The sequence below is a fragment of the Hippichthys cyanospilos genome, chromosome 6 (genome assembly GCF_059441005.1).
Source record: "Hippichthys cyanospilos isolate Australia breed blue-spotted pipefish chromosome 6, RoL_Hcya_1.0, whole genome shotgun sequence".
Classification (NCBI taxonomy): domain Eukaryota; kingdom Metazoa; phylum Chordata; class Actinopteri; order Syngnathiformes; family Syngnathidae; genus Hippichthys; species Hippichthys cyanospilos.
Genome location: NC_142374.1, coordinates 23,767,466 through 23,790,987, shown reverse-complemented (window position 1 = coordinate 23,790,987; position 23,522 = coordinate 23,767,466). Strand labels below are relative to the sequence as shown.

Genomic DNA, 23,522 nt, shown 5'->3' with positions numbered 1-23,522 from the left:
TGAGTACATGAGCATGTAAATAACCTGTTCCAATTGATTTGCTCTTAATTTGAAAATGTACTTGTCTTATTGCTGCATTAAATTGCATTAAATTTGCTGATACCTGCAGAACCTTAAAATCCTATGTGCCGCCAAAGTGGCTTTACGTACCCCCATTTCCGAACCGCTGCTTTAAATCCTAGAGTTTCACGCAGCAGCTTATCGTCCCGCAAATTACAAAATGAAATGTCCGTATTGTGTGCGTGCGACACGTAAAATTGTCCCGACAGCGACAGTTACATGAGACAAGTCAGATGTTAAAATGTCACAAAGCAGTCCTAGCATTGCGCAATCCCCTTTCACGCAAACACTGTCCAATCCAAACCGTGCATCTGGTTCATTGATATTTTTTGTGCGTTTGAGATTCCTTTTTTTACAGTCGAACGCACCTCGTGCACCAGAACTGAAAGTGTCTTCCTGCTTCCTTGTTCTTGTCGACTTTGCCGTTGTAATTTGCCTATATTACACAGCATTTATTATCACGCATGAATGCCAAAAGATTAGTTTAATGACTTAATGGCGTCAGTGTAAAGTGACATCGTAGTCACATTGATTTGTGCTATTATTTAGGCCATTATGCAAGCTAATGCTGTTAATAAGCCTCATGAAATTGTTTGATTTTTCATGAAGTTCTTTAATACATATATATATATATATATATATATATATATATATATATATATATATATATATATATATATATATATATATATATATATGTATATATATATATATATATATATATATATGTATATATATATATATATATATATATATATATATATATATATATATATATATATATATATATATATATATATATATGTATATATATGTATATATGAACTGGGTGCTGTACCATCCAAGTCTGATTTATTAAACATATTTTTTAGAGGTATGTTAAAGCATATTTTTTAGGCAACTCAAGAAGATAGAGTGTAACATCATTTGTTTTGTTCCTGACTTGTCGGAAAATTGTTTCACCAACAACAACAACAACAAAAAAAATATAAAAATAACGGCATGCAAATTTGGCAACGAAAGCACTATGACACAATTTAACAGCGTGTTGCCCCGTGTTCCAATTCATTTGCTCTTAATTTGAAAAGAAGAAAACATGCTGTTCCTCCCATGGCATTAAATTCTATTAAATGCCACGTACCTCCATTTGAGAAGCCCTGCTTCATGTGTCATGCATTAATGATTGCGTACATGCAAGATGCATGCCGTCGATGCCCTATGATTCGTCTCCGTTTTAAGTGCTTTGTTGCCATACACAAAAACAAATCTTTTATCGGACAAGGCTGTAATAAGTTTCACACACCGAGTTACATTGGCTAGTCCCCTTTGTTGCTGTCAACAAATTATCAAGCAGGTTTGGGTCCGCTGAGCTTTCTTTTTTTTTTTTTGTGGCAGCTTTAACATTCAGGCAATGAGTGAAAGCTTGTGGGCGGTTTTGAGTGGCGGTACGAGGTGAAGAGCTGCGGAGGAGGTGCTGTAAAGTGGGGGGGTGGTTATGTTCACCAGACACCTTTTCTAAATTGGTCTTAATTTCAGTGACTCAGCGGGCATAGCTGGGAGTACCGTGTCAGAACCCCCCTTCCCCCCCCAGCTCGCTCCAGGACACTTTCGCTTGGCGGCGAGGCGAAACAGGTGCACGGGCTACATGCTGGGGGCTCGCTTCCGCCTCTGCGCCCTCCCTCTACCCCAAACGAACCCACCTACAACCCCCTCGCCGCCGCCATGCCTCGGTTAAATAAAGCACTTTGCTCTTTGCTCGCCCCTGTCACACTCGCTTGTAGCTGGCTTAGGGCGGGGGGGAGTTTCTTGTTTGTGGGGGGCCTTTTCACACCCTCCGATGAGGGCCGCATCCTTCGCTGGACCCATGTCACACTAAACACTGGGAAAAGTTCAGGGTGTGCCAAAAGTCAAAATGTAAAAAAAAAAAAAAAAAAAAAAAAGGATAAAGAACTCGGGCTTTTTGATGTTTTTAATGCGTGAGATCAAAGAAAAATACACGAGGAGGTTTAAATATTGCATAAATCGTCAAAACATAACAATATGCCATCCCGTCGTCCCTTCTAAATGCTTGCAAACGGGAGGTAGAGAAGTATCCCCTATTGGTGGCGATTTAGCCCATGTCAGGCTCCTTTACTGCCATTCAAAATTGGAAATATTGTCCATTTTGGACATATTGAAAACCCGGTGTTTTATCATGCGATTTCCCTGATTTTTGTATTAATCCTTTCATTGGCAATTCGCAAATAGGGCGCAAGAGAAATTTTTGTGTTGCGCCCCAAAACCACCGGGTGGCATTCGCGGCCAACTCATGACATTTGCAAGCCTTTTCAATGACTTCCTTGATTGGCTTAGCCTGGACTCCCATATTGGAAAAGTCTTCAACAGTCATAATACTCTTATTATGACATAATAAATATTCTTATTTCAATTTCATCAATATAGAGCGTAGCTACTTTCACTATTGTCACATTTTTACAATTTTATTTGTATGGATAGTGCTGACGCCACTGAACATTTTGATGGACGTTGACTTGAGCCACTTACGGCCATAATCCCTAGCAAAGCTAGCCTAGCCTAGCCTTTTTCGTATTTCTTGATTATCTCCAGCTTCGTTTCCATACTAATACATACCGTACAGTTTTGGCACCCGAAAGGTCAAGCGCTCAAGTAAATAACTTGCTTCCTGGTTCGTGTTATTTTAAGCATCGAGCGCCTAAATATTACAATCAAAGTGCCCTTAACCACATTCTTAGTCTTAAAAGTCTTACGCTAGATCCAAATCAGTTGCCGACTTCCCGCCGGGCGACCTGTCAGAAACCACACCTAAAGTGTTTGCCTTTCATAAGTGAAGCGGAAAAAGCTTTTAATTGTGGCAAGAAGTGGTGTGGTCAAGCCCGATTACAATCATCCTCACCCGCTAGCCGCTAGGAGCTGCTTAATGACCTAGCTAAACTTAATTAGGCTCTAATCGCTGTGAGGTAGGACGAGATAGCTCGCCTAAGTGGACGGCTGAGTTTAATTAGTGCGTTAAGATGCGAGGGGGGGGGGGCATTGTTGTTACAATGCATATTCTACTCGCTATATGGTTGTGATTTTATTTCTTAGTCAAATATACGTTCGTAACACTTTTGTTAAAACTCTTGAGAATAGCCATGATACAGACACATGCTATTTGTTTTACTGGTGGACTGCCTCCTGGTGGCTAGCAAAAAACAAACAAACAAATAAACAAAAAACTTGCAGATGAGCCTCACTAAACCGCAGGGCTCAACTCATGAGAAAAAAAGTTGCGGTCTATATTTTATACCTAGATTTTATCTCACGTCCAATTAATACCTTTAAAAACATTGGTCGTTTCTTGCCGTCGACTGAAAATGACTTCCCTGTTGGTCATGTGACATTCATAAGCCGGACTGATTGGTTGGTCATTACATGAGACTTCAAAACGCGATCGTTCTCTGTCGACAGCGAGCGATTTAAAAACAAACAATTTAGTTATCAGATCAACTCATTCAATCTCAAAGACGTCATTTTACGTTTTTTTTTTTAATCGATCCATACCAAAAAAAAACACTCTGATTTTGTGTTTCCTGTTTCAGAAATGTGACTTTAACATGGATAACCTGAGCAAGCCGGAGCTGCTGACCCTGTTGAGCATCATGGAGGGCGAGCTGGAGGCCCGCGACCTGGTCATCGAAGCCCTCAGGGTGAGTTGTGCTCCCTTTGAAAATCAGACCCCCCCCCCCCCCCCCCCCCCACACACACACACACACACACACACACACACTCACACACACATACACACACAAATGAAAGCCGTCGCAAAGCTGCAGGGAGCCTCGCGATTGAAGTTTTAGCTTTAGCTTAGCCTAGCTCAACGTGCTAAGGAAAATATAGCAATTGATTTTCATATGCAGTCACTGTGACTGCTGTTTTTTTTTTTTTTTTCTGTTATCGTTTTGGTGATGGCGGAGAGAGGAAGTGCATGTTTTTACTTCCTGGAGGTATTTGCGTTAACGTCCACCGTTCCAAGTTGGAGTCCCTTCTATGGCACTTCACTGATTGCTTTCTTCTTCTGCCTTCTCAACAAACATTATTCAATTGTGTGTGTGTGTGTCTGCGTGTGTGTGTGTGTGGCCTTTATTTGATTTGCTCCATAGCTTCCTGTCTACTGTGTCTGAGATATCAGCCTGAACCTTTTCAGCAAATACCATGAAGCTAATTCAATTAAACCTGTTGTTATATAAGCCGTACACATAGGGCTGGAATCGAATTAATTTGATTAATTTGTTTTATGAAAAATCGACCATTTGAAAAAGAGCGAAATGAGGTTTTGAACTATAGTTTGAAATGGTTATGAACTACTTAATTGTTCATTCAAGCAAGTTTTGCATAAGCTATAATTAACTATTTTTTATTCATCATCAACTAATCGTTTATCAAATGAATTGACTGCTTTTAAATGTGGGTGGTATCATATGAAAGATTGACTTCAAATTCAAAGTAAGGACTTTGAATTGCATGTAGATAATAGCTGTGTTAAAAGTGTAGAAATACCGCCATCCAGTGGTCACAGTTAATACTACAGTGCTCAATTGGCTTATGTTAGGTAAGCATACGTCAAGGGTGTCAGCTCCTCTCCATAAAAAAACGTTTTTGACCAGCCTTTTATGATTTATTATTGTTGCTACTATTTTAAAAGACGAGAATTCTCGTCCATGGCACCGAATGAGTTAAAGTTGAAAGTGTCATGTGAATGTGCCATCCATTTACAGAAGAAAGCAAACTGGGAGCTGCTTACACATTAATTTTGTCTAATGTTTAAGTCTCGGTGGAAGTTTGCGCTGATTACCGGCCAGCTTTCATTGGGCCGCACAAAGAATCTGTTTGTTCTGTGGCAGACGGCTGTCATGTGAGCTAGGCAGCGTGGATTCAGGAAGAAGTAAAAAAAAAAAAAAAAAAGACATCCATAGCGTACACGGCGTACTGACAAAGCACTCCGAGCCTAGCGGCGCGACCCAGAGGATGATCCAAAGTGGAACTTCTCCAACAAGACGCCGGCTGCGGATGTAAACGAGTCGCAGCCACGACGCACCGGCACCGATCCATCATTCGTCGCCAGGCTCCGTGGCGTTATTAAGCAGCTTTGGAGCCGGAGATTAATTAGCATGCGGCTAAAGCCACGCTGAGCCGTCGTATCGGGTTTCGGCCAAGCAAAAAGAAAGGAGGCTGTAAGCTGATTAGCGTAACAACAATGGCGCCGGTATCACATGATTAGCGCAAGCTCGTCGAAAAGGGACCTGCGCGTCTCCACGGAATTCTCCGTGCCGTTATTTTTAGATATAGACAGGTAACGAGCCAAACGTTTAGAAATAAAGCCGTGAGTCTTGCTAAACGGTGTCAGTCCGAACGTTGGAAAGTGCGCCAAAAATTGGGCGTGCGACTTTTCGGCTTTTTTTGAGGTTCTGATATTTTGGCTGGTAATCAAATCTGCCGCCGTCTGACTGTTTGATTTTGACCACTGTGTGTGTATGTTTTTCTGGGACTGAATTTTCAAAACAGTCCAAGAAATTTGTCTAAAGGAGCTTTAAACCAAAATGGCTTCACTTCCTGTGTGGCCTCTCTGACTTTCTTATTTTTTTTTGGGGGGGGGGGGGGGGGGGGGGTACTGTTGATGATCAACAGGATTCCAAGATTTCATTTTGCAAAGCAAAACTGGCTTCGGGGGTTGAATTTCCCAAAAGTTCAGTGGTGACGATTTTCTTCGAAGTCTTTGCGCCTCGCGCTCGGGTTGTTAAAAGCCAAAGTGGAGGTTGTGAAGTCATTGCCCCTGACATTTGCGCTGTCATTTTGAAGAGAATGTTAAAGAGGCCGTGGAAAACATGGAGTCACGCTTCACCAGCAACACGGGACGGACCTTTACAGACTTGACGTAGCAACAGCAACGCTTCCGAAAAAAAACAGAGCAATCAAGAAAATAACCAGGCCCTGAGTCAGCAGTCGTATTTTCACAAATTTTAAAGGAAACACTCAGTTTGACCCTCATACTTTTGGAAAAAAAAAAACAATACTGATTTAAAATCAGTTTTGATGAACACTTAAGATCCACGCTTTGTGCATGACTTGCTTAAAGGGATAGTCCATTTATTTAGCCTTTTTTTTTAGCAGAGAAAAGTTTATATTTTGCCTACGGTCAATTTGATAACTGAATTATTCATCATATACGATGAATATGCTTAAAAAAAACATTTCTCCACGCGCCGTTGACCAAAAACGACAACCAATCATGGCTGACCTATTTGTCATGTGACCTTCATAAAGATGAATTTTCTAATGTTTACTTTTTCAAATGATGACTCAATAACATAAATTCGATTCATTACACAACCTACATCGTATAAAAGAACAATTTTATCAGAACAATTAAAGTCATTTTACAATTTTTGATTTTTAAAATGACGATTTAATCCAATTAATTCAATTCATTACCCTAGTCGCAAACTGACAGAAAAAAAGCTAGTGGTTTTTTTTCCCTTTATTTGAAGCGCGCACATAGAGCAAAAGTAACTTGCGAGAGATCCGAGTTTCGTTATTGTGCGTATGCGCGAAATGATAGCGAGCATTGAAATCGGATAACTTGGCCTTGAACCACACTTTAGGAATAAGTAATAATAGAGTGTTGCTATGAAAGCTCGGCGCGTTACGGGCGAGCGTGACGGGAGGTCTGAATTCTGGGAACGCGGGTCCCGGCGAGGTCACGTGATCCACCATATGACTAAGCCGCTGTCAGCGGCGGGCCCCTACACGCTCAACGCAACGCAACGTAACATAACACATGCCTTGGGCGGCCCGGCCCGGCCCGGCGCCGTGACGTTATCGGCCATCATCTCGCTATTTAAGGCACGTCCTGTTGCTGGGCTTCTTCAGCCTTTGCCCTCAGCACGCTCCCGTCTCGCTTCCTTCGTCCTTTTTACGCTCTTTGTTAAACATCAAAATTGTACATACGTATTCAGAATTGGTAGCAAAATAGTATCGAAAAAGCTACGTATGTATAATATGCATGTATACAATCAGAAAATGATAAAAATAAAAAATATAGAAAGGATTTATTTACCTTGTTATGGCCATATTCCCAAGTAAGGGTAGCCTAGGCTAGGCTAGCTTAGCTTTCTTGGTATTTCTTGATTATCTCCAGCTTGGTTTCCATACAAATCATCTTCTTACTTCTCTCTTTAATGTCACTAGCAATCTTGGGACCCATGGCTAACCCATTCAACTTTGAATTAAGCAATAAAATGCACAATAAATGCGTTTGTTTAAGCACTCAGATGACATCAGTCTGTAGCATGCCGCCATTTTGACCGTGACGCAGACCAATAGCGGACCAGCATCTGAGAGACGCGTTGCAGCGCAGGCAGAAAATGAGATCAATTACATAAAAACGCCTGGAGATGGCGACAAAACAACACAAATATAGCCAACCCATAGGATCATGACAGTCGTTTTATCATAAAGCGGAAAAAATACTGTAAAGACGAAAAAACGTCGCAATCCACGTCGTCAACTAAAAACAACGTAAGGCAGGGATGTCGTAGACCGGGGGTCCACTGTACTTAGCTTCTATTATCATAATACGTTTATTGGCAGCTCTGGGTTAACGTTTTTTAGCATTGCAACCTCTAAGAAACCCAAGACTCGGGGTGTCAAACTCATTTTAGCTCATGGGTCGCTTGGATGAGTGTCTCGATTTGGACACTGGGTGATATGAACACAATGATATAAATGACAGAAGACGTTAAAAACTCACGAGGAAGTCACAACGCCACGTCAAACATCAAGTCAATTCAAAAAGTGTTTCAAGACTAATGGTGAATCTCTTCCGGGCCGTTGAAGGATTTTACCTGCTGAGATGCTAATGCTAATGCTAGCGATGATGACGATTTAGTTTTTGGGGTGTGTTTCTTCTATGGCAAATGTTAGCATCAATGATAGCTGTCGCTAGTTATATACACACGCATACAAAATGACACAGTGTGATCTTCTCATTGGTGGGCTGCATAGCAACGACCCCCCCACCTTCTTCCCGCCTCGTGTTCCGCCACCCACCGATACGCCGCTCCAGATTGAGGCTGAAAAGACCCAGAATGTCAATCTTTGCCCCCCCTCGACTCCCCCTACCACTCCGCCTTCATTCCCGGAAGCCTCCGGAGAGCTTAAGGTTTTTTTTTTTCTCCAAGTGCTGTCAGTTGAAGGCGTTTCCCGGCTCCCACGGGGGAAAGAAGCGTGTCTGAGTGCTCGTACGGATGCATGCATGATGCATTTGCTCTGTTCACAGCAAAAATAATACACTGCGCGGAATACATTTTTCACAGTGTCATTTTTTTTCCCCCCCCATTGCATAAGTGACACCAACTCGGATCGAGGACGGGATTGGCCCGGCAATATTTACGCAATGCTGGCCGGTATCAGGGTGCGAAGACGCTCACGTCTTCCATTCTGTAGTGTTGAAAGCATCTTTCGCGTCACACCAGACTCTCAAATGCAAGGTGCCGTGTCTCTGCGTGAAAGAGACTCGAGGGTAGTATCACAGATGGAACAGTGTGAACCATTTTTTATCACCAAACCCCGTGATGTGTTCAAAGCAAATTTCACAGCATTTCGGACTTTGTGGTTGAAGTAGTGGTAGTTTTATTTTATTCCATTGTTTGGTGTTTTTGATTTAATGATGAAAGCGTCCATCTTGAGGAGCAGAGCAATTATCTAAAGCGCTTCGTGAGGTTTCATTTTTGGTTCACCAGTTTGAAGGTGGCTTTAGCGATGGGCGAGAGCAGTTGGCTGATCTTTGGAATTTTCTGCAAATTTTGTGATAGGCTGTAATTTGGAAAAGATTGGTGTAGGCTTTGAGTTGTGATTGACTTGCTTGAAAAAGGCAGAAAGTCAAATTTTGTGTGAGAATAGGGTTTACGAGAGCAGTGGTTCGAAAATGGAGGTGTGTGAAGGCGCTTTGTGGAGTATGTGAGATTATTACAAGTTTTCTTCAGCAAATCCAATGTTATGCCTTTTATCTGTTGCAGGAAAAGTATGGTTTTCTTTTTAAATTAAGAGCAAATTCATTGGAACATAAGGCAACTTATTGCTGTGTTATGAGGTTGTAAAACTTTTGCTTTGTTCAACTTTATTTGGATGGATGTACTTTGCCTTTCCAATTTGTCCGGAAGATAGAGAAAAATAAAAAGATGTTACACAACATGTCCTCTGGACTTGTTTGAATAAAATATGTCAAAAAGTACCCTGAAAAATGTACCCCTAAGTTTAATAATACAGATATGGATGGCACACTGTTGGGTTTTTTTTTTCAACATTTTATCCAATTTTCTGACATTTTACTAACATATATATATATATATATATATATATATATATATATATATATATATATATATATATATATATATATATATATATATATATATATATATATATATATATATAATATTATATTATATTATATTATATACACACTGCATAGTAAAGGGATGGAAAATACAAAATATATATATTTAAAAAATCAACAAAATAATCACCACGTTAGTGGATATTAACATAATTGCAGCCCTGTTATTTGCGGTATATTTTATATATCGAATTGATGCGGGTCCTCGGCACGCAAAAGTTGTGGGCGACGAAGAGGAAGGATCGGCGAAGAGCTGAGCGGAAGTAGGTCATAGCCGACGACGTCCCTCTTCTCCCGTCTAATCTTCTCCGCTTGCGACGTTCGCCATCCTCCTCCTTCCTCTTCGTCTTCCTCACTTATTGAGGCCAGCGTTTCACTGCTCATCATCCATTCGTCAACTTGTGTAAGCACCATCGGGGATCAAACCAGGCGCCGATTGTGTCAGCTCTGCTCGCCGATAACATTTTGTTCGTCCGCGAGTCGCGAATGGTTTGAAAATCGATTTTGCGGTTTTCATATTTATGTTGTCAGTTTTATAAGAGTGTATGTTTTTTTGTCTTCTTTATAGGTTGTTAATAAAATTAAAACTGCCATTTTTTTGTACTTTTAAAAGCATATATTGTTTTTATCAGGTGGCGATGCTTTTATTTGACTAAGATCTTGCGTTGATATATTTCTATTTCAGAAGTTGCAGTCATACATTTTCCAAATTCTTCATGGCGTTTTTATCAGTCAGAGTAATAACAGTTTTATTTATTTATTCGTGTAAAATCAAAATCAGTTTCTGAGGTAGCTGCCTTCAAAGTTTGGATTCGTTGCCATTGTTACCGCTCTAATGCATGATGTCAGGCTGTCATGTGACGTACACTGGAATCAGGTTCGTTTCCTCTCTCAGGTTATCTCGCGCGCACACACACACACACACACACACACACACACACACACACACACACACACACTCGCAGCGGTCTGTGGCCACGTGATGCCGCAATGTAACGGGAGCCACTGATACAAACAGAAATAGTCCTGACCTGCTTTGAAGACTTGATGGCAACACAAGTAGAGTAACAACACAACGTTTTTGCGTCTCGCATCATTTCTCACACATTCACACGCACGATTTGATGCCTACTTTTTTCTTCTTGAGTTCACCGACATCTGGCAGCTCACGACACAGCGGCAGATCATGCACTTGCTCGACTAAAGACTGTTATTTCGATGAAAACAATGTTAACCCTTGGGTGCCTGGGGATTTTTCACTAGCCTGGCCTTACCTTATTATCACCCAACTTGGGCTGACTTAAAATATATATATATATATATATATATATATATATATATATATATATATATATATATATATATATATATATATATATATATATATATATATATATATATATATGTGTGTACAAAAATGGTAAAAATAGCAAAGTAACTACACTGTATATTGATATATTTATGAAATTGAAATTGAAACGTTTATGATGTCATAATGATATGAGTATTATGACTTTTGCATTATGGGAGTCCAGGCTAAGCCGATCATGAAAGTCATTGAAAGGCTTGCAAATGACATAAGTTGGCCGCGAGCGCCACCCGGTGGTTTTGGGGTGTCAACGCAAAAAATTCTTTCGCGCCCCGTTCTTGAGTTGCCGTTGAAAAGATTAACGCCAAAATCGAGGGAAATACATGATAAAATATCGGGCTTTGCCCCCTGGTGGTCGGATGACAGAGTGCTTGATTTGACATGTACTGTAGCCGGGTTTTTAAATGTTAATATCGCTGAGGATCGGCTTCATTAATCCTGGCAGCCAATATCGTGATTAAAATTCAATTAATTGTCCAGCCCTAGTATATAGCATTTTTTTTTCCATTTTGGGACTGATAATGATTACCTTTTAATTGAAAACATGATATGTGATACACTCAAACGTGAATTGTCAAACGCCACGCTTGTCCACTGTCGTGCTCTGGCATCAATTAAAATTCACACACAAATTGGCATGTGAATGAAAGCGGCAGCTGCGAAAAGTCCACTTCAGGTTACCAGAGAGTGAAATAAAAATGAGGAGGAGGAGGCAAGAGACTAACCTTTCTTTTCCATTTTTTGTTTTCATCTTTTCCGCCTGGCATCAAAGGAGAGAAGAGCAAAGGCTTTCATACGCCGCGCTCGTGTGTAGTTTTTGTGGCGGCATCAGACTGGAGCAAGCGTGGGAGTTCTCCCAGTCACTCCACGATACTGGAGATGAGAGCGGGACTAATACGACCATTTTTCCATTGTCATTTTTTTACACAGTACAAATTTACTACAGTTAATTATGCTTCATTTTAGGCATTTAGAAGTTAAAATTTGATGTACAGTTCACATGTTCCAAAGATGAACAACACATTAGTTAGTGAAACATTTAAATGTTTCCCCACTGGCTTTGTTTATTCAAAGAAATTACAATAAAATAAAAAATCTTCCTAACCCCAAATATTTACCCCGGATTCCTACCAGCTGAAAATGATGCGATTGGGGCTCAATTTCTGATCACGTGATCAGAATTTGGACCTCCCCAGTAATTATTCTACATTAAAGTGTATCCACCAAATTTCATGTACTGTAATTCCCCAAATATAGGACGCACCTGTGTCTAGGACACTCTTGATTTTAGGGTCAAATTCTGGTATTTTCTCCTGTATAAGATTCACCGACAATTCGGTGGACACCCTTAAAGCTCTCCTTAAGTTATATATTTGTCCCGCGTCTCAGATTTCCCACAGTGTGATCGGTCAGTGAACGCCTTGCCTACTGCATACCTTACCACTCATAACTGAATCAACTGCAGACATCATCATTTTTACATGAGCTTCTCCGTTTTAGTAATATTCCTGTTTGTGAACAAGGATGGACTCGGACGGTGGTTCAGTCCGCTCGCTTCTTTATTTTAAAATAATGCCGTGATAACCTCGGCTAACACCTAACGCCTTCATTTTGGGGGGAAAAATCTTATATTTGGAGAATTAGGATAATTTACATGACAGGTTTTTCGCCTAAAACGTGAAAATACGGTATTAAAAAATGCCAAACTTATATTTATTTTTAAATATATTGAGGATTCTTTATATATACAATGTATGTTGATGTACATGCATAACGGCATGAGCCAATATTGCACAACACAACACAATTAAATATGTAATTTTTTTGTCATTACCGGAGTTTGTCGGTTTGGTATTTTCCATGAACGGTCCGAAAATGCCGCTCCGCATTTCCCTTCTTTGGTTTAGCGATGGTAGACTGGCAGATCATAAAAATGTACTTCGAAAATGTCATTGTGAAAAAAAAAAAATCCTCCTTCCGTATGAAAGTGATACATTTTTGTCATCTTACTTGGTCCAGATCCCGCACTCATTTTTATACTTTCTTCGGTTTAAGAGAAAATACTCGCTGACTAGCTTGTTAGTTTTACTACACTCCGTTTTTTGCGCATGCGCAGCGACCAAAGTGTCAGAAAAATTCAGATGTCATCTGATTGGCTACCCTGTAAATCAATCAAAGTGACAGGATATATGATAGGCTGGCATCTTTTTTTTTTTTTAATGTCATGCGATCTACCAATACTACGTTTGTAGATCGCGATCGACGTACTGAGCACTCCTGGTCTATGATGTGCTATTTTCCAGCAATGCATTCGATTTAATATAAATAAACAACATTAGAGAACGTTGTGTGAAATATGATGAGCACTCCACGTGTTGCTCGAGAGAGTTTTATAAGATGGCGCCTGTCCCGCACGTGAAGGAAATGGAAGAGGTGCAAGAGCGTCCGTGAGCGCGGGGGTAGTCGCATCTATTTAAATGTCAGATGCTGCCTGAGTCACGGAGAGACTGGTGGGAGGCGGGCGGGATGTTGTCTGCCGGAGACTGCAGGTCAATGCCAGTCAATGAAGTGACGTGCGCAAGGTCGGCCATTTAGTTTCAAACGAGTATTCGCCGCCTTCGGCCTTGCTGACGATGTATTGCATGTTTCAGGGCTTTTCCCGGTCGCCGAAGCGACGTGGATCTAAATGAATAATATTGGCTGCGTATTTAATATCAATACACCTCTAATATTTTCATCATATTGTTTTATTTATAATATACGTTGTTCAGAAATGTTTCCAGATGCTGTAGTTCTTTTGTTCTGTTTACAAGATAGTTCTGTTTACAATCACGTGTTTGTTCCATGTATTTAGCTTCCGTTTTCTACTCTATTTTGAAGGCGCAAACAGGAAGTCGCCGTGTGTAACGGTAGCATATAGGCCGTGTTTAGAAAAACAACGTGCGCAACTTACCTACTTTCGGCTGGACATCGTGTTTGTCTTCGTGCTTTCTTGTCCCTCCGAACGCAATGGCTGTAAGTCCTGTATTTTGTAGTGTTCTAGACATTGTTTTGGTTTAATGTATATGAATGTTAATGTCCAAATTAGCATATTAAAAGATCGCGAACGTGTTCGTTTAACATCGCTAGTTGCTAGCTGACGTTAGCATCTATGCTAATTCATTTTCTATGGAAGTCATTTGTGACGCATTTATTTCGTTAGCAAAGTATGTAGCATTGTTTATATAGCCATTTTCATCAATTAAAAAATTCGATTTTATATAGAGTCAATACTTTTAAAATCACAATTGTCACTTGCTGTCCGACTGAAATTGATATCAAAAGTGCCGAAGGTCACATGACCAACAAGTGAGTTGCAATTGGTCGTTATTTTAAGTCGGCGGCAGGTGGAAAAAGTCTTTTTTTTTTTTTTTAAAGCTATTGCTTCTACAATCAAACTTATGTAATTGTTAAATAGATTAAAGACAATGTTACCTAATTACTCCCAAAAATGGTTAAATTCGTGGATCACTATTATTATCCCTTTCAGGCGTTCAAATAGTTTAAGATTCGATCACTCCATCGATTCTTCAAATAATTGGATTAAATTGTATTTAGCATTAAAGTGTATTGCAAAAAACTTTTCCGATTTACTCTTTCATAATCAGTTATTATTGTTTTAGTCATTAAAAAATTATTGATCAAAGTACAGGTGATTTTAAAAAAATTAAATTAAAGGAAAATATTATATTGGTTAGTTAGGTTCATAAAATTACCTTTGGGTTTTTTTTTTTTTTTTTTGTGTTTCCTGAAAAACTACAAAAATCCGAAAAATTACTTTTGAGAGATCTTGATACCTCTAAAGAAGTACCGTATTTTCCGCACTATAAGGCACAGCTAAAAGCCTTAATTTTTTTTTAAAAAAGCTAATGGTGCGCCTTATAATCAGGCGCGCCTTATATGTGGATCAATATTGAGATCGGGATTCGTAGATGGGGAGTGAAGTGATAAAGTAAGCTTTACCTGTTTCTTTTGTGTGTTTACAATGGAGAGTTTAGACTTATTATTGGAGTTATTGTTATTACTTTGAGTATTACTATATTGTGATTGAAAAAGTTTTACAATATGTCATTAATTGAGGGTGCACCTTATAATCCGCTGCGCCTTATAGTGCGGAAAATACAGTACTTGATTATTAAGTTATACTTATTGATTAGTTTGATTATTCACCTTTTGACGCCGCTAATGCCATTTCATGTTCTTCGCACCTCTAATACAAGTCGTGCAGCTCAGGATTGACATCAGATTTAAAGTACACAGCTGAAATGTATTGTTTTGATGTCAAAGTGCCACTAATGGCGTATTTATCCCATATTAACGCTCTCTGTAGAAATAACGTCGCTCATTTCATAACTCTTGAGAAACCCAAAAATATGTTGCGGCAAAACAGATGTTTTTCCGGGCAAACGCGCTAGCAGATGTTAGCGCCACCTGGTCGACGAGTGGCGCGGCCTCGGGGATCTGCAGGTGGGGGCGGATGGCGCCGCTTGAGCGCTTGAGGGGGCGCGTCCTCAGTCAGTAATGAGCGTCGGTGTACGGCATTATACCAGAACAGGAAATGGCAGAGGATGACAAAGTCCTCTTGGACGTGAGCCACCCGGGCCTGGAGGGAAGCCCCGTGGCACGCTATAAACCGCACGGACCTCCCCCAAGGCTCGAAGGCCTCCATCTGACTTTGTTCTACTTCTGTCACCTCGTTAGCAGGATTCATCAGCGGCCTGTTCCGCGTGGAGATCCCACAAAATGAACGCGTCTCGGGTGTTTGACTCCTCAAGCTGCATAAAGTTCTTCCGAGTTGTCATTCATAAGCAGTGCTCTCATTTGTCCGCGTCCCTGCGTCCTAGACGCAGAATTTTTGATCACGACGCAGACTTTCAAATCAACGTTGGGCGCATTGTTTTTTGACAAAAAAAAAGAATCGTCATCCATCCACTCTTTTGATAAAACCTGACTACTTACGAACATTTTCGCAACTTCATCCGCCATGTTTGTTTCGATCTCGCAGAAAAAAAGATCGTGAATCGAGGAAAAAAAAGAACACGCCGTTGTTTACGTCAAATGCTGCTCACGCTAGGAGGGAAAGATGATCAAGTAGTAGATCGTTGTCACGACCTTGCTTCCGGGAGTCTCTTCAAAATAAAAGTGTCCCAATGTCGTTGCTTAAATACGTAACTTGATATTTTACTTTTTATTTTGAAGCATTGTTCAATTGTGTTTTTAAATTTTTTAAATCATAGATCTAGTCATGAAATTATATTACTTGGGGGGTGGCATTTCTCTGGAGGCGGCCATGTTTGTTATAGCTACAGACAATGGTAAATGCGGCACCTCCTGCTGTCCATAATGAAAAACGCTCTAAATCTTACACACTATCCCTTTAAACATTTTTTACTGCTGTCAAAGCTTAGTAACGACCAATCAATCATGGTTCAGCTTTTGAATGTCACATGACCAACAGGTGAGCCATGATTGGTCGTTACCCAAGCCTTGAGCACAGTTGATAGTTTTTAGTTAACAGGTAGTAAAAATATGTTTTAAAGGTATTAATTTTACTTTATTAATTTTATCAAATTATGTCTACTTTACAAAATGTTACATTTTTACTCGGAAAAATAGCAAAATAAATAAGAGTATCACAATGAATCAAACATTTGGGATCCATTAACTTTTTCTTATTGCAAGTCCTGGGGACCCAACAGTAAAATGAGCATTGCATAAGCTGGCACAAATATTTACGTATTATTTCGTTGGCTTTAATTTTGAAGTCGGATTTGATCACTTTTAGTTTGAAGCTTACATATTTTAGAAATCCAAGCCTCATGCTTGCGCCGGACTCGGATCTCGTCTCCCGCTCTCGCGACCGCCTGTCTGGCAATAACGCCGACAATCGAGTTTACAAGCGCACGCAGCAGAAGCTCCTCCATTTTCATCTACTTCCTCCCGCCTGGGGGCAGCCAAAGGGTTTTTTTTTGTTTGTTTTTTTCTGGGCCGGCGTTCCGGCGGATGTGGGCGAAGTACGCGGCGTTCTCGGGCTCCCTTACAGAGCGTCTTTTGTCCCGACGGCCAGTTTCCCAAGCAACAGTAGCGCTCGTGTTCTCTCCGGCAAAAGATGAAACTCGTCCTCGTTCATCTTCGCGCTCCCACTTTCTTCGTTAGATCAGGTCGCTTTTAGACCTGTTGACCGCTGGACGAGAACCGCAATACTAGAGATAAATTCTCATCGTTTTTAGGATTTAGCTAGAGGTTCCATGATTTCTTTGTTGATTTGATATTTTTAATGAACAGATCAAAAGAGTTTTTATAGTTTTCCAATGTATGTGAGGTGTTGTCAAAGGGGTAAATAATTGCATTTATTTTATATAATTTACGGTTAGCAATATTTTTGAAAGGTTCCTACCTGCTACGAGAAGCTAACAATCGAGTTATGAGGTGGAACCCATCAGTTAATTTTTTCCATTTGTGTTGCGAGCCTAACTTTGAGGTTAGGGTTCTCAAAGTGAGGTCCGCGGACCCCCGGGGGTCCTTGGCCTGACTGCAGGGGGTCCGGGAAGTAATTTGTGTTTGTAATAAAAAAGTATATGTTTGTTTTCATTTCATTTTATTTTAAATTTTGACGGTATTCATGACTGGGCAGTAAAACAAGCAATTCAACCAGTTTAATATATTTTAAAAATGTCATAACTTTGAAATTTGTTGTAGCCAACAAAGCTAAAGCAGCATTTTATTTTATAATGCTGTATTTGACGAACTATTTGGCAGCAAGTTGTTTGGGTGAAATTGACACCGTTTGATATGGGGAGGCGTGCAATTTGCGGTTTTTATTTTGTAAACCTCATTATGGCTGAAAAGTATAAATGTACTAGATTTCAAATCTGTTGGTAAATTGTAAAATTTGCTTTCTCCAAAAAGTTTGAGAACCCCTGAACGCCACATTTACCCAGCATCCCGCATCTCAGGGCCAATTTGAGCTTGACTAAATTGAATGATGAGCTCAGTCACTCAAGGTAAGCGCCCAATCATGTTTGCGTATTACAAGTTGCGCAATGATTAGAGGTTGCTTGATGAAAGCTATCAAGCAGCTTAATCCGCCGCCGCTTTGGCCCGGCATCAAACGCGCGCACAGTAAGCGTTGGCATTAAAGGACGCACCTCCCGCTTCCGCCCTGCTGGCGCGCTAACGAGCCTCTGATCGGCGCCGCGGAGGCTTCTCGCCTCGCCAACGGTCGCCGCCGATGGCGCCAACATTGTTTTTGGAAGGCGACGGGCTTTTGATCCTCGGAAGGGACAACGCGGGCCAATCGAAGGCCACGCGTGTTGCATATCATTGTTCGGCTTTTGAGCGTCACATGACCAACAGGTGGGCCGTGATTGGTCATTAGCCGAGCCTTGAGCGCAGATTATAACATTTCCATGGTTTTACATGAAAAAGAATGATCGAATTAAGTCGTCACAAAAGGTCTTTTTTACTCCTAAAACTAGCAAAATAAATACATTATTCCTTTATGCGAGTTGTCCGCAAGCTATGAATGTTAAACTTTTCGTTAAAATTATTTTTGTCTGAAAATGTTCCACAGGACTTTTTAAAGATGAAGTACATTGCAATAAATGTTTTGGGGCTTATTTCTTCCATTGAAATTGTAATCATCCAGAATGATTAAAAAAAATTAAGATTTCATATTTTTTGGCCATATTGCCCAGCCCTACTGCTAACCAAAACAACAGCACCAAGCAAAGCATGAAAGTCACTTCAATGACTTAAAGTCATCCACTTAAACAAATTGAAGCCTCCTTTTCCCAATCAAGAAATTAAATGCACATACAGTACTATAAATAAATCAGTCGTATTTCTTTTGTGTGTGTTTATGTGTTTTAAATGCGTGCGTGCGTGCGCTGAGTGTTCGTAGTTGATGTGTACGCGATATCGGAGGAGCTGCTTGGATACGAGCCCTGTCGGCTTGTTCCTCGGTCTTCTCGCTAACACGGTGGCGGCCATGATATGTGTTTCTGTGTTTGTGTGCGTGTCTCATATGCAACCGCCTGACAATTCATCACAACGTCCCAGAAGTCATGTTATATTGCGCAATACCAGATTGAATACTAACCTCACTTCCTGTCATGCGAAAAGACATGCACACATATACACGGACACGTGAAATTAATATTTTGTGGCACACTGGCGGATGGGAGTTTTATAAGATGTGTTTACAATAAGTAAATAGCTTATTTATGACGGCAAAAGTGATACCTCAATTTTCTTCATTGTGGATTGATACAATTATAATCGAATTAATAAACCCAGCAAACATATATTTGAAGATTTGGTTTATTCCACAATAAATCGTGTGGGAAATGTTCAAACAACAATAAAGGTTGTTCTGATTTTTAATGTTTTTAGGGAAACCTATTCATAGCTTGTGCAAAAAGTAGCTATTCATAACATGAGCACACCTTGCTTAAATACCAAATTTAGGTAGCTAGTAACTGTAGTAAACATATCTTTTAACCACCCATCCTCTAAATCTTGCAATATCTCGCAAATTGTTAACTTTTAAAATGACAAATTAATTGAATTGATTTGATGTGTTACCTAGGTATATTTTGCACAGGGCCTTTGAAAGAAAAGAAGAAAAAAAAAAATATATATATATATATAATAATAAATATAAATATATATATATATATATATATATATATATATATATATATATATATATATATATATATATATATATATATATATATATATATATATATATGAATCAAATCTCTATTTTGTTGTTACATGCCTCTCTCTCACTCACACACACACACACACACACACACGTGTCAGTATCAGATGTTAGGGGGATTTTTGTTATTTTGCCCACAGGGACAACACAATTTAATGAAGCAGGAGGGGGCTAGCAAGGGGCCGGCGTGGGTTTATGGTGCCATTAAACGGCTAAAAATAGACAGCAAGGAGCTGCTGACGACGCACACGCGCGCTTAGCTGCAAGTCATGCTCGCGTATGTAAACGTACACTTGGGTGCGAAGCTTTGCGGTCCTGAGTCCTGACGCTAGCCGACGTCCAGCAGCTGGTCGGGATAGCTAGCTTGTGATTTGCATTCATGGAGTAACACAACACGACACATTAGCACTTTGATTAACATTCAAGATGCATTTCTTCTTGTTGTTTATTAATAGCATCGCAGCTTGCCTTTCAAATTTGCGCCATCATGCTAAATGTTTGCGATATTAGCATAAATGTTGTTCCCGTAATTCCACAAATATACAGTAGGAGGCACCTGTGTACAGGACGCAACCTTAACTTTAGTGTAAAATTCTGGTATTTTCTTCTTCTTCCGTGTATAAGACGCACCAACAGTTTGGCAACCTTCTCAAAACTACGTAACAACAACGTAAACATCATTTTCCTAAATATTTTCAAGTTCATATCTGTAAATGATGTATTTGTTGTGGGTTAAGTGAAGTATGTTTCATATTTCCCACATTGTGAGCGGTCAGGGTAACGTTGAATGTCATCGGAGCAGTTGTCATTCATTTTGCCATAAATACCTGAAGTAGTGTCTGTGCCAAAAAAAATGGAATTAATACACGAGCCAAATGGAATGCCTTTCTGTGTTCTCTTTATGGAATCAGCTGGAAATGTCACATCCTGTTTGTGCACAATTGTGAACTCGGACGTTGGTTCAGTCGGTTCACTTCTTATATCAAAAATAATGCCATAACAACCTTAGCTAACGCGAACTACTGTTAGCTGCAACAGGCAATATGTGCTGTTACAGTTGTTAGCCATCCTGTTAATGTCAGTTAGCCACTTGTTGATTGATATTAGTTATGTTAGCTAGTAGTTATTCAATATGAAACTCATGTTAGCATTACTAGCCTTCCGTGGATTCCTTTCAGATTTCTAGTTGTAGCCGATTCGGTTTTGATTTTGCTTGTTTTAGCTAACGCTAACAATTTAAAACTTACATTATCGGTTCCGTTGCGGCGGTGAGTCTTTTTCAGCTTTTTGTTTGACAGCTGTGCCTCATTTCCGAGTTTCTGCCACGCACTCGTGGCCTTTTCTAGTCTCTCCTACCGCTTAGATTTAACTCGTGCTTCGTCTTCAGCCGTCGGTCCATCTTTCTCTAACTGTGTGCATCCTTTTTAGGCTTTCTACTCTCTCACTCCGTGCCTCTTTTTCTGGCTCCTCTCCAAATGGCTCACTTTGTGCCTCCTTTTTAGGCTTCTGTCTGCTTCAATCTCATTTCTCTTTTTCAGACTTCACATCCCTGCCGTTGCGTCTTTTTACTGCTTTCGCGACAGACGCAGTTGACACAAACGTCAGACGAGGAATCCACTGTTTAGTTTTTCCGTGGCGTCCCGCACAAGCCGCGATCATCATTTTACCCGCGTAAGATAAACACTTTAAAGGACACGCCTGACAAATGCGTGTTGTTCTGTGCTCGAAGGTCAGCCGCATCGAGCCGAGCTTGTGCAACCACACTCGCGCACACGCAGAGTCGATATATTGACGCGCTGGTCGTAACGCATCGCTCAAGGTCTGACGGGCGTGGTCAATTGAAACTCCCTCTCTCCCATCCCGGACAAAGTGGCTCTCAACAAGCTGACTGACGGTGCATTTACGGAACACAGTCAAGTAAAAAAGTCCGCAAGCAAATAAAAACACACATTCATTCATTAATACCCAACGAAGGTGCAAATTGAAACATTTTAGCGGTCGATAGTAAACCCGAAGCTAAGCTAATTTGACATCGTCTGCATTATTCATTTATTTTTTTGTCATTTATCTGACAGGCTCAGAGGAAAGAAGTGTTCCTGCAAGAGCGCTACAGCCGCTACAGCCTGACCGACCCCTTTTTGGCGCTGCAGCGGGACTTTGAGTGCGGGGTCCCGCGAGGCGACAAGGAGCGGCGGCCGCTGGGCACCAGCCCCATGTCCGTCCTGGAGGCCGTCATGGCGCACTGTCGGAAGATGCAGGAGCGCATGTCCGCGCAATTGGCCGCTGCCGAGAGCCGGCAGAAGAGGGTAAGGCTCCGGGTAGATTCGAGAGCTTTATTATGCATAGTAATACCACACAATGAAATTCTTATTCCGTTCACTCCCCCGAGCGGACCACCTTCCATAATCGAGCAAAGAATAAAGTAGGCAATAGAGTTAATTACGCTCGTCTGCTACCAGTTTCACATATGTACGCTATACCAGACAGTCATACCGAATCTCTGCCGGTATGGAAGTGGATCAAAGCTGGCTTCTTCAAATCAAAATAGCAAACTTTTTGCATATTTTCACGCATTATACCCCAAGAAGTAGCCGTACCCCTTTTCGAAGACCATTAACATCCATCCATTTTCACATACTGCGAGCATAAACGGAACCTTAACATATCCCGCTCTTCTGGTGTGTCATTTCTATATTTGTCGCCTGACTAAGTGTGTTTATGAGTGTGTACCTTTTTCCAAGGGTCTCTCTGGAATTATGTGCATCCCGCCCGCCCTTCTTGCCGGGAGCTATGCTGTGGCGAAATTGTTTGGATGATTACAAAATGGGATTGTAGCATTTAGAACGCCAGTAAAGAGGGAAAAAATGCTGTGTCCTCTCCTTGAACCTTCTGGAAATTACAGATATGATGGAGATGCGAGCCAACCGCAAGCTTTAAGTCAACCACATTAGAGGAGGAGCTTTGATGGGAGTAGCCAGTTAAATATACAGTATATTCCGTGTGTGTGTTTGTACTACACGTGCTTAAATATGCAGTCGTGTTCTGAATCACAGCAGCCTGTTTAGAAAAAAAAGCGCCTCAAGCACCAACCCAGTCGATAGTTTGTAAACAATGTCTGCGTTCCCACAGTACCGGAAAGAAACAAACCGGAAGAAGCTTTGCATTATTGACGAGCAGGTGGTGCGCGCATAAAACAGTGAAGGGAAACGCAAAATGTGCAAAAGTGGCGTTTTAGGCAGATAATTAATACATGTAATGGGCGCCGACACAACAGCAAATAGCTGAGTGTGTTTTAAAAGAGTAATTCCCTTGAAGAAAACAAAAACAAAGCAGTCAGTATTTAATGTACTAGGAAAGGCCGAGTACCAATACCAAATATTGGTATCAGGCCAATACCTGGTTTTATTTCAAGGTAAATTTTAATTTACATAGTTTTCTAAACCGCCAAACTTTTGATGTTGCAAATTACAAAAAAAAAAAACAATTAATGTTGAACTTTATTAAAAAGAAGACAACAGCATTGAAATGACACATTCCTAAAATGAAAAAAATGCAAACGCTGGCAAGGAAAGGCCAAATGATGATTTTCCAAGCTGGAAAGACATCAGCTTTGCTTACGTGAGGTTATGGGTCACCGCAAGCAGCTGCCGCCATGTAAATGGATCGGCTTCACAAGGAGAAGAGCGTCTGCCCTCACTGGGATCTTTGGGTTGCCGGGTAGAGTCGATTTCACCCGCACGCTCGGCGCTATCTTTATCTCTCCGTCCCTTTTGCGCTCTCGTCATCCCGCTGCGAGTTTGCGCATGAATTATCCACCAGCTCGACACGGTTTGCGTGGAACGCCCACAGTCTGATTTTTTTTTTTTTCCCTC

The 23,522-nt window shown here is 40.7% G+C and overlaps 1 protein-coding gene across 2 annotated transcripts in view; it reads left to right on the top strand.

Moving 5' to 3' along the window:
- cttnbp2 (cortactin binding protein 2) overlaps positions 1-23,522 on the top strand; it is a 39,991-nt gene that overhangs the window by 2,510 nt on the left and 13,959 nt on the right. For both annotated transcript variants that reach the window (XR_015865854.1, XM_088416719.1), the window contains exons 2-3: positions 3,660-3,767; positions 21,726-21,956. Coding sequence is in view for 1 of the 2 variants with exons in the window: in XM_088416719.1 (XP_088272845.1) it covers positions 3,660-3,767; positions 21,726-21,956 (339 nt within the window). In the remaining variant the exon portion in view is untranslated. The remainder of the gene's footprint in view (positions 1-3,659; positions 3,768-21,725; positions 21,957-23,522) is intronic.